The following is a 21,361-nucleotide window of genomic DNA, read 5'->3' on the forward strand; positions in this document are numbered from 1 at the left end:
AGAGAGATGGGGGAGGGAAAGGCAGAACCATTCACACACAGAATGAGCAACAAAGATACTATCTCAGTTAGTGGGGGAAAGTTTAGTCTTTCCTATAATGGTGCTGAGTCCCTACAGAAAAAGGAACATGATATGAAAAAAAAAAGAACCCACCATAAATGAAAACTAATTCAAAATGGAGCACAGACCGAAATGTAAAGCTAAAACAAGAACATCCAGAAGAGAACAGAGGACAAATATCTTAGTAGCCTTAGGTTTTGGCAAAAGAGTTTTCTTAAATAATACACAAAAATCGTGAACTATCAAGAAGGAGAAGAATGGGCTGGAGATGTAGCTGAGATGGTAGAGGACTTGCCTAGTATGCTTGAAGTCCTGGGTTCTATCCCCAGTGTCACATACACAAGGTATGATGTGCATGCCTATAATCCCAACACGGGAGATGGATGTAGGAACATTAAGAGTTCAATGCCAGATTCAGCTGCATAGAATATTTGAAGCGGGTCCGGGCTACATAAGATGCTGTCTCAAAAGAGTAAGAGGAGGAAGAGGAGGAGGTGGTGACAAAGAAGGGCAAGAAGAGGAGGAAGTAGAGGAAAGGTGATGGCGGTAAATGTAGTCCATACAACTGCCGGTCTCGTGGGGTAACAGACAAAGGAAAATGAGCTCAAAGGGAGGAAAGGAATTTAGATCAGACTGAAAAATGGCTTGGCATCGAACTGAGTTACTAGGGAGAAGTTTGGGCATGTCCGTGTCTCGAAATCTGATATAAAAGGGTGAGATCTATTTTATTTACTTTGATGGAAAGAGAGCTGAGGAGGACACTCGAGAACAAGATGCATTTGTCTCCTTCGGCCCCAGATGTTTTTCTCTCCTTGGCATGGAGGCAGATGTGGCTCGTCAATACTTTCTAAGTGCCTCATCCATCTTCACTAAGTCCTGGGAGGGAGGCAGGTGGCAGTTTCTGCCTTTTGTAGACACCCCGCCAGAGGCCACACAAAACTTCACTTGCACAGGGGGTGTGGGGAGGTAAAACTCCAATCCTCATTATTTCTCATTTATTTCTCTCTGCATCGTAAATATCAATGTGTGTATAGCTTTAAAGCAATTGTGGCATCTCACACATTCATTTATTTTAAAACCATTTGTTCATTTTTTCTGTATGCAACAATTTGAGCCTGGACATAATAGGGGGGAGGGAATTATGGGAATTCAGAATCAGTATAAAGCATCAGCTGGGCCTTCTAGGAGTTGACAAGCTAGTTGGGGTGGGGGTACAGTAAGAAACATATGCATGAGATATGTTTGTAATTGTAAGAAAGTGTGTGTATGTGTGTGTGTGTGTGTGTGTGTGTGTGTGTGTGTCCTGAAACAGGACTGCAGGTGTTCAGAAAAGGAAAACCTTAGTAACTGAAGGAGGTCATTTGACTAAAAATTCAGGAGAAATTTGTACATGAGGTCAGACCTCAGGAGATCACCAGCTAATAAAATGGTAACAAAGGTGGTGTAGGCGGTAGGTACGCAACTGCCACCTGTTCCTGCACTATATAGTAGCATCTCCAACTGATAGGTAAGGAAACTGAAACTTGGAAAAGGCACATAGTTAGAGGCAGAGTTAGGAGTTGTATCTAAGTCTGTTTAGCCTCCAAGACCAGGTCCTTAACCATCCTGTGGCTTTTACCAGTCAGAGGACTCAGGACCACACCCAGCATCTTTCCAATCCACACAGGCTAGCTCTCCAGCAGAAGCCTTGACAACAGCAGACTTGTGGAGGACAAGGAAGGTATAGGACTATTAGAAGCCATGCTACGATTCATGCAATTACAGACCAGAGAAGCCTTGGCTGTGTGGTCTGAGCACCCCTCCTCTCCCCAGGCAAGTCAGTGGTCCAGGCTTTTTTCTAGCCCAGGAGGCTGGTTTATCTCAGGCCCTGACAAGGAGGACTCCTCTGCTGCCTGCCAACACCTTCAAGGGACCTGACTGAGAAACCCCCTCAGGGACCAGACTGCTAATTACAAAGCCAGAAAGCATTCCTTTTGGTCCACACAGTCTCTCCAGGAAATGCCTTCCCACATGCATCTGTTCTGTCCAGGCACTGATGGTGCTTTCCAATCTGAGTCCCTTCACGTATGAAACATACTAGTGGACCTCAACACTATTACTATTTTTTTTTTCACTGATCTGAACATTCCTGAAAATCTTTTTCAGTTTTTATAGGGAAATTAAAGAATTCCATTTAAATTCTTTCATACAATGAAAGGCTTTTGACCAATCAGAAAAGTAGATGCTGTATTACTAAAAGTGTGCTATAATGTATTGTTTTTAATTAAAAAAATTTTTTATGTGTATGAGTATATGGCCTGCATGTATGTAAGTGCACCCATGTCATGTAATGCCTGTGGAGGTCAGAAGAGGACATCAAATCCCCTGGAACTGGACTTTTAGACAGTTGTTAGCTGCCATGTAGGTGCTGGGAACCAAACCCAGGTCCCCTGCAAGAGCAACTAGTGTTCTTCACCACTGAGACATCTTTCCAGTCCCTAAAATGTGTTCTTTATGAACCCAAATGGATTTTACTTTGTTTCTTTAGATGTCACATTCACTATTGTGTCATATCACATCTGGCTGTCTAGGTGGTGGCTGGCAACTATCCAAGTTTGGGACTATATATTGGCCAAAAGTTGGGATGCTGCAAATTAAGGAAAGGAAACTTGCTCTAACCAGTTTACTGTCATTCTTGTAGTTAACATACTTCTAATACCAGGTGTGGTGGCGCACACCTTTAATTCCAGCACTTGGGAGGCAGAGGCAGGCAGATCTCTGTGAGTTCAAGGCCAGCCTGGTCTATATAGTGAGTTCCAGGCCAGCTGAGGCTACAGAGAGACACTGTCTCAAGATGCCCCCCTCCCACCCCCCAAATCCATCTGTTGAGTTCTTGGTTCTAGTTTATTTTTCATTTTATTTTTTTCTCACATTTTAAGCATTGGCTTCCTTTTTCAATTATTTATTTCTTCTTCCAGCAGAAGTGGGAATGAGCATAGGAAGTGAGGTATGAGCTGCTGCCAAAAAGGTATGAGACCTGCCAGTCTCCTGGGAGAGCCTCCCAGGTAAAGTCAGCTCCTTAGTCAGGTAGAGCAGCTGTTTACCTCTGCCCCTTCCCTCTTTGTGTAACTTGAGTGAGTCACTCAACCTTAGTAGCTTTTTCAGGTTGAGAGAGTTGGGTTAAATAACCCCCAAGTCCTGATAGAGCCTCTGACCCTTGTTAGGTACCCATCCCAGAGCTGAGGCATGCAGGTATCACCCTGTCCCAATGTGTAGAACTGTGAAGGAAGATTAGGAACTATTACCCTGTGTTTAAAACTGACATGGTCTTTGTTTCCAAATGCTTCTTAATCCACGGCAAGGCTTTACCTTGGAATCACAAAGATCACTGTCCTAGCCACTCCAGAATTTTGAGGGGTAACCCAAGAATATGAAGGGATAAAGCAGACTCATCTACCTGAGTCCACTTATAATGATTCTGGGTTGTGATAAATAGCATACATAACTGGTGATGAGGCTCAGAACCACTGGACAGCCTTGGCAGTGGATGAGTACTCAGACCCAGCACCTTTCCACAGTACCATTTCTCTGTAGGTGATCACATAGGAAAACAAGTGCACAAGGAATCTGTACCACATCTCCCAAATGCACCTTGATGCAGTCATGCACACAGCATCCTTAACTTCGGCATCTGTCTGGATGCAGGCTACTAAGCTAGTGCTGAGATTATTACCTCCTGGCATTTTCGTGGAAACAAGGGCAGCTCCCTGTCTTCCTGATCAACAAACACACTTGTCAGAAAGGCTCAGATAATCTCATTCATTGGAGTGCAGCAAAGAACATACTGTTTCCTGGGAAACATCTCCCTTCCCCCTCCTACTCTCTACCAGTATTTTGTTTTTTCTTTAAGGGAACATAAGGTTAGTCTGTGTTCTAAGCTTTTGTGGTCAACTTGACTTTGTAAAATCACAAAGCCTCTCTCCCCAGGCCCTTGTAGTTAGCTGTGACTTAATGCCTGTCTTTCTAGCCATCAATAGCAGCAGTACTCGATGACTTTTCCATGTCAGATTTTGGTTCATCCCAAGCCAGGGGCAGCTCTCCAGTGACACACCTTTCCCCTCCCCAGGGTTGCACACACATCTCTGGTAGAATGAAGTAATGAATAGTGAGACTTTTCTCTAGCTAGAGTCTGAGAACAATGGACAGGGTCCTAAGAGAAAGTTCTTTCAGTCGCCGATGCAATAATAGGCAACCCTGGTCATACAGCATCTAGACAGCTTTTTTTTTTTTTTCTACAAGGGTGAATCTGCCTCTTGCCACCCTGACTGGCTGCCTCAGCTGCCTCAGAGCTATTATGGGGCAGCCAGCTGTTGTGAGAACTCTAGAGAAAGCTGCCTCCTGTGTGTGCATTTTGGAAGGAAGCTCACAGGTGCGTCAGTGTGTCAATACCATAGTTTGCATGAAGGTTTGTTTACAGACGGTGATAATCCCCACATGCAGCTGTCTCTAGCAAATGCTATTGCCCTTGCTTTAGATAGAAAGGAATTAAGGAACTTCTTTGTCAGAGGCCCCAGACTGTCTGGTAGAAAATGAGCTGAATCCCTGTGCTTCCTGGTATGAGACTCAGACACTGCTGGCAGATGAGCAAGGCTTTGTGTGACTGTCCCTAGCCTGGCTCCCAGCTGCTGTGGGCATGTTGCAAGTGCTGGGACTTGAGAGGGTGAGGCCCTTGAGCCTCTTCAAGGGAGCAGCTGTCGTCTTAGGCAAGACTCCGGGGTCCTTCCTGACTTGAATCCTACTTTGTGGGAGAAGCAGTTGAGGATTATTAAATGAAGGATTGCATCACTATTGGGAAGGGAAGATGTGGTAGAGGAGTACTAGGGTAAGCAGGCACCTCTGCTGGAAGGTGACTGTGTTCGGCATAAATAGCTTTGACTTCTTCCCAGGTGTACTGCTCTGGAAGACAAAAATGCCTACCGTTTGTCGGGTGGTACTTAGCACGCTGGGTACTCTTACCTTCCCTATATTAAGTATAGTTATCATCGAACAGATGATAACTCTTAGACCATAAGAGGTTAAGTAGTAATCTGCCTAAAGTTAGAAGGAAAGTTAAGAGTTGCCTCTTGAGTAGGCCAACTCAGTAGGACTTTCTTCCTCCTTGTCCACATTCAAAACAGTTGAGAGACATGAGTCAAGCAGAGGAAACTTGAAAATATCACCCTAAATACCAAATCAGCTTGCTGGAAAATGCATCCCAGAAACAGCTTGCTAATGGTTCACCCTAAATCAGAAAAAACAATCACCCTATGCCAGGCCTCACACACAGTGGGAGCTGAAGCCACCCCAGAGGGTGCGGTCTCTGTGACAGGAAGACCCCAAAAGAGTGAGGAAAAGGCTGAGTGGCCTGTACTCTGCTCCCTGCTCCACACTCACTGTTCCTTAAGTTGACCTTGCCTGGGAACAGTGAGATAAGTTCTCATAAAGGACATCCCTGGCCATTGAACAACAAAACCACCAAAATCTGGGTGACCCCCACTCCAGGATTCAACCCTCAGTTTTCACCAGTCCTTGGGGGCACTTCTACAGGCTAGGTACTCAGAGCCCCAGCCTTTTAGAGATCAGGAGGCACCTTTCTTCATTACAGCAGAATTTGAGGCCTTGACCGCCTCATCAAAGGTTACATGATGGGCAGAAGCACTTTCATTCCCCACCTCTGTCCTGTACTTTCTCTTTTCTGCCTCCCCAGTTTTTCTAAGATGTTGAGGATAGGCTGCGTGTCCCATTATACAGCATGACTTGAGCAGAACTATATGTAGATTGCCCATGAGCAACATGAAAGACAGGCCTGTGGTCCTAAGACAGAAGGGTGTGGAGTGTTTGGATCCTGGGAGGGTCAGGCTCTTCCCTTTAATGAATGGAACCAAACTCTGAGCTCCAAGCTGCTTCTATTCTTCTTCTTCCCTTCTTCCAAAGACAGTTGCCTGTGTCTGTGAGAGTTTCCACTTCCTCATTCCTTTCCCCTCTTGGGACCTGTGTCCATATATCCATTCTCCGAGTAATAGGATGAAGTAGAAGGTAGTTTGAGGTGGGCAGGTCTCTGTCTGAATCATAATACCTTATTTATTGTGGGATGTAGAATAGTTCATCTGTTAGCCTGTTTCCTCACATGTAAAGCAAGAGTCTTAATATCTACTTCATGGACAGGTAGGATGGTTAAATATGCTATCATCTATGAACATTTAAGCATGGCATCTGGCTCTCTTTACATGCTCCATAAATGTTAATATCTTGTGAGGTGGGAGGCTTTGGTTACTTTAGTTTGCCAATTAACCAAATAACTAGAAGTCTATGTGCCGGGCAAGTTGAATGTAAAAGAGCTTGTTTCCCAGGATTATGATGAATAATTAGAGCACTTTTGCAAAGTTCACAGTTTTGTGCCTGGCAGGTAGAGATGAAATAGTTGTTCTAGTTTGTTTCTCCATTGCTGTGACAAAATACTCTGACCACTACCAATTTGGAAAGGAAAGGGTTTATTCAGATTACATCTCCCAGGTCACAGTTCATCAGGAGCCCAAGGTAGGAACTCAGGGCAGGAACCTGGAGGCAGGAGCTGGAACACAGGCCATGGAGGAACTCTGCTTACTTGCTTGCTCCCTGGCCCCTGCTCAGCTCAACAACAGGCCCACCTGCCCAGGGGTGGCAGGCCAGTCCTATGGAGGAAATTCCCCAATAAAGGCTCCCTCTACCTAGTGTGTCAAGTTGATACTAAAGCTCTCCAGCACAATTGACCCCTTATCAACTTGACACACAAACACATCACTATTAAACCACAACCTTTCCAATTCTTATCCTCAAGATATGATGTTAACATTAATATCACAATATAAGACAGTACAACCTTAAAAGCCCCACAGTCCTTAAAAAATCCAAACACAAAAGTCCAGTCCTTTTAAAAGTCTCTTAACTGGGGGCTCCTATGAAATCCAAAACAGGTACTGTCTTATTTTAAAGGGAAGACTCGGGCACACCTAAGCAAAACCAAAGTCCAGCAAAGTAGCTCAAGGCTGGACATCTGAGATTCGCTCACAATCTTCTGGGCTACAAAGGGTTCCAGCAGCTCCACTTCTCTGACTCTGCTGTCCACAGCACACACAGCTGGTCTCACAGACCCAGGCCAGCTTCATTCCATACCTACTGCTGTCCTTGGTGGTCATCCCATGGTCCCGGCATCTCCAAAAAGCTCAAGTCTCCACTGAAACTGAAGCTACACCTTCACCAATGGCCTTTCCTGGCCTCTCACAGTGCCAAGACTCAGCTGCTCTCTGTGATCCCTTCACACTTTCGACACCAGAACCATGCAGTAGACTTTTACATATTACCAAGTCCTGCTTCCAGCTAGAGACGGAGGCTCAGGTCCCCTCTGTGTGCTGACCCTGAGGAAATACCTCCCAGAAGACTTCACCACAGTGATGCTGGTCTCTAGTTACTTACAGCTGATTTTTCAGCCCCAGCTAACCAGCATCAATTGTCCCAATAAAGCAAAGGTTTTACTTCAGGTTCTGGTCTTTTCTGAATCACAGATGATTCTTCAGCCTCAGCCAACCAGAACCTACAGATTCTCAAATCAAAATATCACACAAACAGCCCTGATAGTCTCTGCTTCCCTTTGAAGTTTCACAAGCCAGGCCTCCATCATCCACAACTCTTTCAGCATAACTATTCCAAGTTCCACAGCAACAAACTCTAAGCATTCAATGGCTTTTCCAGCCCAAAGTTCCAAATGCTTCCATGATCCTCCAACATCAGGTCTGTCACAGCAGTACCCCACTCTTGGTACCAATTTCTCTTCTAGTTTGTTTCTCCATTGCTGTGACAAAACACTCTGACCACTACTAACTTGGGGAGGAAAGGGTTTAATCAGCTTACATCTCCCAGGTCACAGTTCATCAGGGAGCCCAAGGTAGGAACTCAGGCAGGAACCTGGAGGCAGGAGCTAGAGCACAGGCCATGGAGGAACTCTGCTTATTGGCTTGCTCCCTGGCCCCTGCTCAGCCTGCTCTCTTTTGCAAAACAGGCCCACCTGCCCAGGGGTGGCACCACCCATGGTGGGCTGGGCCTTCCCACATCATGCAACAAGATGCCCCACAGACATGGCCACAGGCCAGTCCTATGGAGGAAATTCCCCAATAAAGGCTCCCTCTACCCAGGTGTGTCAAGTTGACACTAAAGCTTTCCAGCACATAAGTTATTATCGTTGCCATCACCAGCCCACTACTGAGTGTGTGAGCTCCCGGTTGTATCCTAGGCACCTGAAAGACTCCTGAATCATTGCGGGTATTCATCAAATCTGCTCAGTTGGGGGATATCAGCAGCTCTAGAGAACTTCTCCAAATGGTTTTCTCTTCCCCAGCCCCAGCCTGAGCCACTGTACTCATCACTCATTGTGGGGGGTGAAGTTGTTAAGAGTACTCACATTCAAAAACAGAGCTGACCCAGGGGTGAAAACCTAGCACTCACATCTAAACATGACCAGGACACAGAGCACGATTGTGCCTAAAGATTGAAAAAACAGGTCCATCAGTTCTCAGACATCAGGCATCTTTGACCCTCAATCTTCTGCATCAGGCCTTCATTTGGTTTCTTGTCACCCCCTTTTTTCATTGGTCAGGAGCAGGGATGACATGGCCTAGCAAGGGTAACTGGGACTGCTTCCAGCAACACAGGTCTAGACAGTCACCCGATCCAACAGATCACCATTTCTTAACTGTGGGGCACACTTCACAAGTCTGAGCTACACGTAAAACGCGAAACCACCCTTTTATGTTCTTAATTTCCCATCATTACATGTCATAGACACACTGGAAGTATGCAGAGGGTACCACTCAGGCCTTTAACTTTGATCTATGAAAACCACCTTTGGGGGGTCCTGGAGAGATGGCTCACTGGCTGCTCTTGCAGAGGACCTGGGTTTGATTCCCAGCACCCCCATGGTGGCTAACTACCTGTCTGTAACTCCAGTTCCAGGGGAATCCAACGCCTTCTTCTGACCTCCATGGGTATTGCAAAACACTGGTGCAGTTAGGTACATGCAGGCAATACGCTCATACACTTAAAATTAAAATAATAAATAAAATATTTTTAAAAAAGAAAACCGGCCAGACATGGTGACACACACCTTTAATCCCAGCAGAGGCAGGTAGATCTCTGTGACTTCAAGGACAGCCTGGTCTACACAGTGAGTTCTAGGTCAGCTGGGGCTATAGGAAACACTGGTGCACTTAGGTACATGCAGGCAATACGCTCATACACTTAAAATTAAAATAATAAATAAAATATTTTTAAAAAAGAAAACCGGCCAGACATGGTGACACACACCTTTAATCCCAGCAGAGGCAGGTAGATCTCTGTGACTTCAAGGACAGCCTGGTCTACACAGTGAGTTCTAGGTCAGCTGGGGCTATAGGGAGACCCTGTCTCAAAAACATCAAAAAGGAAAGAAGGAAGGAAGGAAGGAAGGAAGGAAGGAAGGAAGGAAGGAAGGAAGGAAGGAAGGAAGGAACCACTTTGGGATCAGCAAAACTTAGTTTCCTTATAAATAAGGAAGCAGATGGCATGTGAAAACAGTAGATGAACAGTGTTTGGATGGGGGCATCTGGCAGCCACAGACGGCACCCTCCCCGCATCCTTCCCAGCTCTGTGCCTATGGTGGCTGCCCTGATTGCATCTTCTGTGGTCCATCCTCTGTGTTCACAGCCAGGAAGGAGGGAGGGTGCTCAGAATGGAAGAGGGATGCTTTCCAGACCAAGATATCTATCAACACTACCCCAAGTGCTTAAGAAATGTAAAGATTGTAGATTAGTCAACATTTCCCAAATTCATTTAGTGTAGGAAATGAAATTAAACAAGTAGCTCTTACCACAAATCTAACTATCCTCATGTTTGCATGTGTTTCTCTTGGGTCTTCCTCTGGAACAGAGCTGTAGTCAGAGGCTCCCTAGTGACGCCCCTGAAGCCCGTACCACTCCCTCCTTTCCATACTTCTATGCAAGTCACTGGCTGTGCGTGCAGTTTCTCAGCTCTCGTTCTTTAGTTATCTCTGTCCTAGACGTTGAGAAGGAAGTGGTTATTAGCCAGAGGCTAGAGAATGTGTTCATAATAAGAAAAAGAATAGCCGGGCATGGTGGTGCATGCCTTTGATCCCAGCACTTGGGAGGCAGAAGCAGGAGGATCTTTGTGAGTTCAAGGCCAGCCTGGTCTAGTAGTGAGTCCAGGACAGCTGGGGCTGCAAGAAGACCCTGTCTCAAAAAGACAAAAAAAAAAAAAAAAAAGAAAGAAAGAAAGGAAGAAAGAAAAAAAGAAAGAAAGAAAGAAAGAAAGAAAAAGAATGAGGGGAAGGTATGAGTCACAATGATTAAGGAATAGGAGACATTTTGATTTGATAGTCACTAATCCATGCTGGAATCCCATGATGCTCTAGGCTCTAAGCTCTCACAATCTTTGTAAGATTTTCACAGGATTGTGAGTCAAAGGCCCCAACTCAGATGTGCAAGAAACACTGTATTGTGTCTCAGCCTAATTTCTGTCTTGAGCTCCCACTGAATGAACAGAAAAGTGAATCGGCTGTTCTTGGGCCTCTAGGTAAGGTTTCAGATGCTCCCAGGCTTTGGCTGACATGGATTGCCCTTGACAAAAACATCTTCTTGTCTTCCTGGCTTCTTAGAGCCTGTCTAGGATGTGGGACTATTTTACAAGTCCACCTATGGTCTTGTCTGCCAGGATGTGCCAGTGGGAAGTGACCTGGTTACCTAAAAGCCCCACAACTCTTGGAACCCCAACACTCCTGGGCAAACCAGGGCCCTAGAAGACTCTTGCCACTTTGTATATTTCACTGAGACAAAACAGATCCACACCCCTGGTGAGAATCCACTGAACTCTGTTTCCTCATCTCACAGGCCAGAGCAGCTTCCTTTTCCAGTCTGCAGGTGGAGAAAGACCTGACCACTCACATCTACGCCAAGGCATTCAAATCATGTTAGAAAGCTCTTTTCTTCACCTTTCCCACTGTAGGGAAGGACTTTATAAAGTTTTAAAGTTGGTGGGGGAGCCAGTAAAAGTGGTAGGCGGCAAGACTTTTTGCCGTCACTTCACACTTGGCACCTCTGAGGGAGCAGAGCCTGAGTTCTGCAGGCAGGAAAGAAAGAAGAAATTCGTAGGACAGAGAATAGGTGAAATTGCGTGCATCTCTCAGGGGCACTGGACAGCCCTCTGTCTCATCTCTCCAGATAGTGGGAAACAAGTTCCCTGAAATGAAATCGTGCCCATAAATTTAGTTTCCCCTTAAATTCCTTAAGTGGAGCTAGGAAGTTCCTAAAAGTTTTGGCAATTGGATCCAGGCTTTGGCAGTCCTGTGGTTTCAGTTTCCCCCTTCGTTTGCTTCTTACAGAACGCCTCAGTTGGCATAGGGGTAGGCTAAAAAGAGCATTTGCAAGATTGCATTCATCTAAGGAATGAGACAGCTGGGTTGAATGACTTCATCAGGATACACCCAGTGATGCGTCCCAGTGTGGGTGGAGAAGGGCTCTCTGAGTGTGTTTTCCAAGCCATGTTCTCTTTCCACAAAAGCAACAACAAAGAAACTTGGTGAGGTCCAAGAAACAAGAGGCTGTTGACCTCATTTAGTGCTCTGTCCAGTCCCCAGCTGGGACTTGACCAAAACAGACCTTCCATCCATGTCTGTGGCTGAAAGGATGACTGTAAGTGGGGCACACGTGGCCTCAACAGTAGCCCAAGGTTCATACACTGCTCACAATATCCAAAGATAAAAGCAACCAAAGAAAATGGTTATATACATGCAATAGACTATCATGAAGCCTTTCAAAGGAAAGAAATCCTGTCATGTGCCACAGTAAGGTTGAATTTTGAGAACATTAAGCTAAATTAAATAAGCCACTCCAAAAGAACAAATACCATATCATTCCGCTTAAATTAGTCAGTTTTTCATCACTATGACAAAATACCTGAGGGAAGCAACTAAAAGGAAGGTTTCATTTTGGTTGATGGTTTCAGAGGTCCATGGCAACTTGACTCTTCCCTCTGGGTCCATGCATGGTGAGACAGAACATCATGGAGAAAGCATATGGTAGAGCAAAGTGGCTCACCTCATGGTTGATTAGAGGTAGAGAGAAAAGGAGAGTGTGTCTGGGAACAAGATATGCCCTTCAAAGGCATTCCCCCAGGGACCTCCTTCCTCCAACAGGGCCACACTCCTAGTAGACCATGAGCCTATTCATAGGTTAACCCATTGATGAAGTTATGCCCTCACAGTCTAGCATCACCAGCTGCAAACCAAGTCTTCAACACATGAGTCTTTTTAAAGGGACATCTGATATCCAAATCATGACACCATTATATGAAGTATCTAAAGAAGTTAAAACTCACAGAAACAGAAAGTGGAAAGGTGAGCACCTTTGGGTTGGGGGGAATTTGTGTTTCATGGGTATAGGATGTCTGTGCTGTAACATGATATGGTTCTAGAAACTTCTTGCACAACAATTGGAGTATATTATTGACCTGGTCAACATGATAAATTGAATGTCATATTTTTATTATTATTTTATGTGTATCAGTGTTGTGCCTGCATGCATGTAAGTGCACCCATGTCATGCAATGCCAGTGGAGGCCAGAAGAGGGTGCTGGACCCCCTGAAACTGGAGTTGCTCCCTGAAACTGGAGTTACAGTTACAGTTCACTGTGATGTGGATGCTAGGAACTGAATCTGGGTCCTCTGTAAGAGCAGCCAGTGCTCTTAAGCACTGAGCCATCTCTCTAGTCCATAATGTCATGTTTTTATCACAGTAAAAAGAAGGGGAAAGGCTGGGTGTGGTAGCACATGACTTTAATCCCAGCACTTGAGAGACAGAGGCAGGTGGATCTCTGTGGGTTCAAGGCCAGCCTGGTCTACATAGTGAGTTCCAGGACAGCTGGGACTACAGGGAGACCCTGTCTCAAAAAGACAAAAAAAAAAAAAAAAAAAGGAGGGAAAGGGGAAAGATATGTTATTATATACCTCAAGCAAATCCACTTTTCTTAGGAGAGTTTCTCCCTGTGGTCCAGCAGGCAGTAGCCTTCTGGATTTTTGCCAGGGTTTCTCTCTGTTGGCCTTGTCCTTCAACACAGTATGTCGATAGTTGCCTTGCCAGCCCGTGTCTGCTATCAGTGTGTTCCTGGAAGGGTGAACACCTGTCAAAACTGTTTCCCCAGACACACAGCACCACATGGAACCAATGTGCATTCCCATTTTCACTCTCCTCTCTGTACCTTTTCCTCAGTTCTGAGCTTCAAACTGGAGATGTTCAGCATTGTCTTATGTCAAAGATCAAACTCCTAATGCCTGTGAATACCTTGGCCATTCATGGAGGTTTTACAGCATGAGAGCCCTGGGGGAAAAATTAGATTTATCTTCTCGAGGACTCTGAGTATGACGAAGTTGTCAGCCTCACTGTACGAGTGAGGAAACTGAGGTGAGAGGCCAAAGAGCTTCTCCGGGATGGCAGCAGCGCCTTGTGGCCACCTGTTTGACCCCACAAGCCATAGCATCACTGGCCTATGGCACTGCCTGCAGCTCCTTTTCAGGGTTGAGGGTGAGGAGATCAATGGCCCCTTAACCAAGGACAAGCCCATCTATTTAATGCTTCTGATAAAGCCAGAAGTCAGCAGCAGGACAGGCCTTCCCCTCCCCTGCAGTTCCCATTTTGCACACAGCAGTTTACAGTGGCCTTACAAAAGCCCAGGCCTCCTTTCTGCCTTGTCATTTCCTCTGCTGAACAAGTCAAATGAGATTATGGAGCCATCATTTGATAAAGGGGCGGGCTCGTGGGGTAAAGGCAACACTTCCACAGTCCTGTGTTGTGGATCTGCCTAGTCGCTCAGTCATATCTGCGTTTCATTGCAGGGCACAGAGCTTTCTTAGATCTGCAAAGGGTCGAGCGCAGCAGCACACACTTGTCTGATTGGGATTTTCCTGGATCTGAAGGCAGGTGGGCCAGGCTGGTCTGTGGGCACCTCATTCCTGCTCTGGTCAAAGCTTATTGAGAAGGTTGTTTTCTCAGATTTTGAGGAAGTTTTCCTTCGGGATGTCTGGGATGACTTTAAAATTTTTATTTATTTATTTGTATTTACTCATATTTGGGGAGGGTGGATGTGGATGCACACATGCCACAGCGCAAGTGTGGAGGTGAGAGAATCACCTCTGGTGGGAGTTGGTTCTCTCTTTCTACCATGTGGGTCCTGGAAATTGAACTCAGGTCATTAGACTGGGCAGGAAGTGCTTTTACCTGCTGAACCATCTCCTGGCTCTGGGAGTGCCTTTTAAGCCTAACATTCCACTAAAGAAACATGCCAATCAACTGAATTCAGGTTTTGTATGAAGGAGTATTATTTGGGAGATTGGTGAGATGGCTTGGTGGGCAAAAATGCCATGTAAGCCTGGAGACCTGAGTTCCAGCCCCAGATCCCATGGTAGAAAGAGAAAACCGACTCCCACTAATTGTTCTCTGACCTCCACACATGTGCCATAGGGCTTGTACTCTCTCTCTCTCTCTCTCTCTTCTCTCTCTCATACACACACACACACACACACACACACAAATAAATAAAATTTAAGAATTAAATAAATAAGGAATTTTTTGGAAACCTAAGTCTTGGGTGTGAAAGCATTGTTCGAAAGGGTTCAGATACCCCCTCAGTGTGAGTCGTTTCACTTTCTTTTGCTAACATCAATGCAACATTTGTACTTTCGTTTAAACTGCCTTAGAGAGGGCTCCATTTCGCCTACTCAGGCTGCTCTGTCAGCCTTCCATTTGTACATATTTGCAGAGGGATGCTGGGAGGTCCCCAAGATGTCTGTAAGCAGGGGCTTTTGAGAAAGAAGATTGTGATTTCCTTTCTTTGTCTCTGTGTTACTCAATCTTTTAATAATAATAAGTATGCAAATAATACGACCATTCTAAAAGTCAAAAAACAAATCAATTTTAGAAGTGCAAACAAGACAGCACTGCCCTGCTCTGGCTTCTGGGCAGGGGTACCCTCAGCCTCCTGCCACCCACCTCCCTCCTGGCAGGGGCCCCGAGGGGCCTGGCAGGCTACACCACTCATGGTCTCATTGGTGGTGGTTTGTGGCCTGGTAACCAGTGAATTCCTAAAGGGATCTGAATGGTGAATATCAGCCTTGGAAAGCCTGAGGCTGTTTGTGCAGCGCCTAGCCCATGTGTTTGTGATAAAATCAGCCCAAGATGAAACTGGCTTGGGATGGTTCCTGCAAGTTTTCCTAGGGGCCTCAGAAGGCTGCTGGGGTGTATCTGGACTCAGCTTTCCCCATGTTTCTCTCCATTCTGAGGAAAGTGTGAATACTACTGTGTTATTTGTTCCTCATCCAGTTACTCAAGTTTGTTTTAAGAGTTCTTTCTTAATTTTGAGTGAATAAAATCAGAATTCTGTTAGGAAGCCATTCCAGCAATAAAGCTAGCTATTCATGGCATGGCTTTGGGGAAATCCCTTCTTTTCTCTGCAGAGGGAAACACTTTACTTTTTTGAAGAGTCAACAGCAGTTCAAGTTCACAGCTCTGTCATCAAAAGCAGCAGCCATTTCAGATTCAGGGGGAGGATAGATAGGTGCTCCCAGAGGACACAGGACTGAGGGCCAGACTGTGCAGGTTTCAGTTTTGACTTTAGGAAAGAAAATGTTCTTTCTGTGTAAAAGCTGTGGTTAACACTCTTGGAGAATTTTCTAAATAAAGAGATAATCTAAAAGTACAAGAAGTGGAATTTTCTATAAAGTAAGAGCGATAGTCTTACCATGATTGTTTCACCGAGCTATGACCAAGTGCATAGGAGGGTGTCTGGTCCTCTGTGAAGCATTTTGCAAACGTGACTATCTTTGAATGTATGTGTGTGCATGTGTGTATCATGTATGTTATGTGTACGTGTATATGTGTGAGTGCACTCACACATGCATGCACATGGAAGCCAGAGAAGGACGTCCGGTGTTCTGCTTGATCACTCTCTGCCCTTGAGTCCAGGTCACTCACTGAAACTGAAACTAGGCTGGTAGCCAGTAAGCCCCAGTAATCTTTCTGTCTCCACCCCCTACCCTGAGTGCTGGGGGTACACTCAGCTTTTTCATTGTTGTTATTGTTAAAGACTTATTTATTTTATTTTGTGTGTATGATTATTTGCCTGTATGTATATGTGTGTACCATGTGCTTGCCTAGTGCCCAAGGAGGCCAAAAGAAGGCGTTGGATACCCCTGGAACTGGAGTTACAGTCTTGAGCCTTTGTGTGGGTGTTGGGAACTGAACCCAGGTCCTCTGCAAGAGCAGCAAATACTCTTAATCACCGAACCATCTTTCCAGCCCCCACACTCATCTTTCTATGTGTGTTCTGAGGGGTTTGAACTCAGGTCCTCAGCTTCCATAGCAAGTGCTCTTACCTGCTGAATCATTTTCCTAGCCATGACCATCTTCAATATACAACAAGCCAGCAGATGTCTTTTACAAGTCCAAACTGGAGCCCCTGAATACTGGCAAGACCTTGTAGAGGTCCTTCAGGCAGTTGTAGGAGGAAACCATACTTAGAATTCAGCCTCCTTCCACAAAATTGACCTGCCATGTCATAATGCAGCATCTCAGCAGTGCATCAACTGCTGTTTTAACATTTTGGAAGGAAAGGTACAAAGTACACTTCAAAGTAAATGTTTTCCAGCAGATGGGCCTGGGTGAGTAAGAGGTCCAGTTCATGCAGGAGTGATGTAATGCTGGTCTTGTGCATGAAACCAGGCATGCCATCTAGCCTTTCTATCCTTGGGTATCCTCAGCTACCTCACTGCCTTGGGGCTATGAGGACTAAAGGAGTCAATGCATTCAGGAAGATAGCCTAGCACAGGGTACATAGTATGTACTGAATGAATGCTTAACATTCCTATCTATTTCCACATGGAAGTTGCACACCTGCCTACAGAAAAAAATTTATAAGTCCACAGATATGAATTAGGAAGCTTCTTTCAGACTTGTGATAAGCCACTGGGGACATATCATTAGGGCATCTAAAGTCGGGGTATTCAGGAGCCAGAGTATCTGGGAAGAATTACAGTTCCTAGTCCTGGAATTTGCCCCCAGAGGAGAGCTTCCTCACTTTGGGTCCAGTCATTGGGCCAGTGTGCTTGATGGATATGTGTTTATAACGTTTGATCATAACTCCACCAGGGCCCTGTAGGCTGAATCATGGAGGGACGTGAAGGTTCCCCCAAGGCTTGGGTGGAAATGAGTCTTGCAGAGATCTGATAGTATATGGGGTTGTTTTTTGTTTTGTTTTGTTTTTGACAAGGTCTCCCTTGTCCAGCCCACCTGGAAGTCACTATGTGGACCAGGCTGGCCTTGATCTCACATAGATCTGCCTCTGCCTCCCAAGGGCTGGGATTAAAGGCACATGCCACCAAGCCCAGCATATATATTTTATTTAAGTTCCCAGCCATGATTCTTGGATGATTATTCCCATAGCCTTTATTAGTTCCTGAGTGACTTACTACAATGCTGGGTACTTTAGACCTCAGAAGCAAATTCTCTCTGGTCTTCTGCCTTCATTGCACCTGGTCCTCCTTTTCCTTTCTAAGGAACATCATGGAAACTCAAATCTTAAATTTTCTGAGCTGGGCTAGAGATATAGCTTAGCTGGTTGAGTGCTTGCCTAGCATGCATGAAGCCCTGTGTTCTATCCCAGCACCACATGAAAACTGGGTGTGGTGGTACATATTTATAACCCCTGCACTTGGGAGGTGGAGATAGGAGATCAAGAGTTCAAGGTCATCTTCAGCTACATAAGGAGTCTGAGGACAGCCTGGAATACATGAGACCCTGTTTCAGAAAGGAGTAAAAGACGCTGGAGAGCACTTGGTGGATTTACAAAGGACCTGAAGTTTGATTCCCAGCACCCACATTGGGCAACTCAAAACTGCCTGTAATTCTAGTTCCAGGGGATCTGATACTCTCTTCTGGCCTCATAGGCACTGCACACACAGGACACATACAGAGAAGCAGGCACACACATACACATAAATGAAAATAAAAACAAAAAAATTCAAAAAGGACTAGAAGAAACATTCCCAGTGGATTCTGTGTGATCATCAGTTTAAAGTTGTTTACCATTGCCCTGTGCTCCCTCCCTAAAGACTAGCCATCACGGTCTCCTGACTCACTTTTCATAAGCAACAGGATGTGCTCGGTTCCTAATCTTCATTACGACCCATCCTTTCTACATACCAGCAAGCTCTGCAGATTGCCTTAGTATGTGACCCCCAAGCCCAGGCACATGTGTACATAGTGCAGTCTCTCTTCCAGGTGCCTGACAAGGAAACCACTTCCACTCAGCATGAGCATGGGTCCACTAATGCTGAAACAGCTTAACTACTTAGCCTGTGCCATGTCTAGAGTGATGCTTCCCTCCTCCACTCATTCATCCACTCATTAATTCTAGGTTGAATCTTGGTTAGTACTATATATGCTGCAGGAAGGCATATATAATTTTCCTGTCAGAGTGGTTTTAGTGCCCGCTTTCAGTGGGCCATGAGACATTAAAGAAAAGATCAATTTACAGAGTCAACACATGCATGAAAATGTACCCGTTAACCCTGTAATCACCAGTCAAGGAACAAAATCTATTTTTATTACTTATGAGTGATGGAACTAAATCAACTGTGAGGCAGTGGGTTTCAGGAAAAAGAAGGGAATGTAACAGATGGAGATAGAGCCTGAATGAAGAGAGGAAGCAAAGAAAGGCTGAGAGACATGTAAACACACTAGGCACTGGGGTGTGGTCTGAGACACACAGCCTACTCTTCCTGAATCCTTATGATGTGAAGCCTGAGGATGAAGAAAACTCAGGTCCTTCCCACGCTTCCTAGGCCTTAAAGAGCTGCTCCTAGTAGTAAATGACATCATCTTTGTTTGGTGAGCTATGTGTAACAGAGCCTTCATGTACTTACCGTTGCCAGGTGCTGTGCTAAGTGCTCAGTAGGTAATATTCTGAAGTAGTTCGCTAGGAAAGTTATATTTTTAATTATAAACTGTAATACAGGTAACATTTGTCAAAGATTTCAGGAGTGATATGAGCAATAGTTTTGAAATTGTCATAGTCATAACAGCTAAATATTTTAGAAAAAAGAGCTCCATAAATATTTTCATGTAAATATAAACACATACACTTTGACTTAATCTTATTTCAGGAAATTTAGCCTTAGGAAATTATCCAAAAATCAGGAAATTAAGACATTCACTACAGGTTTATAATAGATAAATATTTTAAATAATCAATAGGTCAGTCTAGCATCTGAGGCTTTTGGCTAAGATCAAGTGTAATAGGTCCCAGTTACCTGCTTGTGAGGGGACACACACACACACACACACACACACACAATCAGAATTTACATTTATTAAAAATTAGTAGCTGGGCATGGTGGCGCATGCCTGTAGTCCCAGCACTTGGGAGGCAGAGGCAGGCAGATCTCTGTGAGTTCAAGGCCAGCCTGGTCTACATAGTGAGTTCCAGGACAGCAGGGGCTACAGAGAGACCCTGTCTCAAAAAGACAAAAAAAAAAAAAAAAAAAAAATTAGTTATAGAAGCCATAGCAACATAAAATGCTTATATAAAGGCAAAAGTCAGATACATCATCTTAAAACTGCACCATTTAAGATGTGTAGCTTCCATTTCTAGAAGCTCTCTCTATTCAGTGTTCTCTACTCTGCCTCTTCCTTTTCCTTGACCTTCTGCTAGCCCCTCTGATTCCTGTTCCATGTTCTCTCCGCATTTTCAACATACCCCTCTCCCTGAATTCTTCTGTGTTCTCAGGGTATAGGTTCACCCATTGGTTGTGAGATCTGCTTTCTTGGGTCTGTAAATTGTTCCTGGGAGCCCTTCATCCCCTGTAAGTGTAGTTGTTCTTGGGACTCCACCATCCACTGGGGAGGGGGGTGGAGAGGGCGGGGTGGGTGATTTTTGTTTTGCTTGGCCCAGATCCTAGACCTTTCACTAGTCCAGGCACACAGTATGTTAGTATAACTTTTTTTTTTTTTTTTTTCTGGTCTTCTTAAGATAGGTCTTCTTGTAGCCCCAGCTGGCCTGGAACTCACTATGTAGACCAGGCTGGCCCTGAACTCACAGAGATCTGTCTGCCTCTGCCTCCTGAGTACTGTGATTAAAGGCGTGCGCCCCATGCCCGGCTAGTTAGTATAATTTTTTAACCACTTTTCTGGAGTGGCTGATTGATTTTGAATATGAATTTGTACAGGAAACTCAGTTCTCTAGCAAGAGTCAACGCTGTCTCTCAGGCCTCAAGCTCCCAGTCTTTGAAGCCCTTACTCTGTACCTCTTGCACCCATTGGTTCAGCTTACACATCACTGGTCTTTTTTTTTTTTTTTTCTGGCACATAAACTTTTTTTCCTGCTCTCAAACTCTGCTGTGCATTAAAAAATAAATCATGGGGCCTGGAGAGATGGCTCAGAGGTTAAGAGCACTGACTGCTCTTGCAGAGGACCCAGGTTTGAATCCAGCATCCACATGGCAGCTAACAACCATCTGTAACTCCAGTTCCAGGGGATCTGATGCTCTCTTCTGACCTCCTTGGGCATTATACAACACAGGTGCAATTACAAACATGCAGGTAATACATTCATGCACATAAATGTTTTGTTTCCATGTTTCTGGTGGGACATTTAACCTACCATATTGATTAGAAGTCCTTATCCATCTTTTCCATTTAGTGCAACTATATGAAAATATATTTGAATATAACCAGAAAGCGAAAGGGACTTTGAGCTGATCTGCTTTGGACAGAAACACCAGGTTTATAGTCACTGTCTTTCTGTGTTTTTCACGTTCTGTATTGCCATTCTACTGTCTTAAAATGGCTAAACAACATCTTTTAACCATTGTCTTTTGTTTTAGAATGCATATGCTGCGACTGCCATAAATGGGACTGATTTTTGCACATCAGCAAAAGATGCACTCAAAATCATGTCCAAGAATTCAAGTCACTTCACATCTCTTAACTGCTTTGGAAATTTCATCATTTTCCTAGGAAAGGTGAGATACCTTGACTAAATGAACAATAGAACTTGGAATTTGGAATTTACAAAAATGGACAATGTAGTGGCCGCCTTGAGAAAAGATTCATATTTGTTGCCCTTTTAATAGCTGCTATGCTTCAGTATCTCATCTAATCCCCAGTCCCATGAGGCATCACTGTTCTGCAGATGAAATTGAGGCTTCTTGTTT

General features: G+C 44.8%; 1 protein-coding gene across 3 annotated transcripts in view; it reads left to right on the plus strand.

The window, feature by feature from the left end:
• The window catches only part of Slc44a3 (solute carrier family 44 member 3), an 82,951-nt gene that overhangs the window by 57,250 nt on the left and 4,340 nt on the right, over positions 1-21,361 (plus strand). For all 3 annotated transcript variants that reach the window (XM_017798324.2, XM_008833668.3, XM_029563824.1), the window contains one exon: positions 21,032-21,169. In XM_017798324.2, the coding sequence (XP_017653813.1) occupies positions 21,032-21,169 (138 nt within the window). The remainder of the gene's footprint in view (positions 1-21,031; positions 21,170-21,361) is intronic.

This window comes from Nannospalax galili, unplaced genomic scaffold, assembly GCF_000622305.1.
Source record: "Nannospalax galili isolate Female #2095 unplaced genomic scaffold, S.galili_v1.0 scaffold255, whole genome shotgun sequence".
Lineage (NCBI taxonomy): Eukaryota > Metazoa > Chordata > Mammalia > Rodentia > Spalacidae > Nannospalax > Nannospalax galili.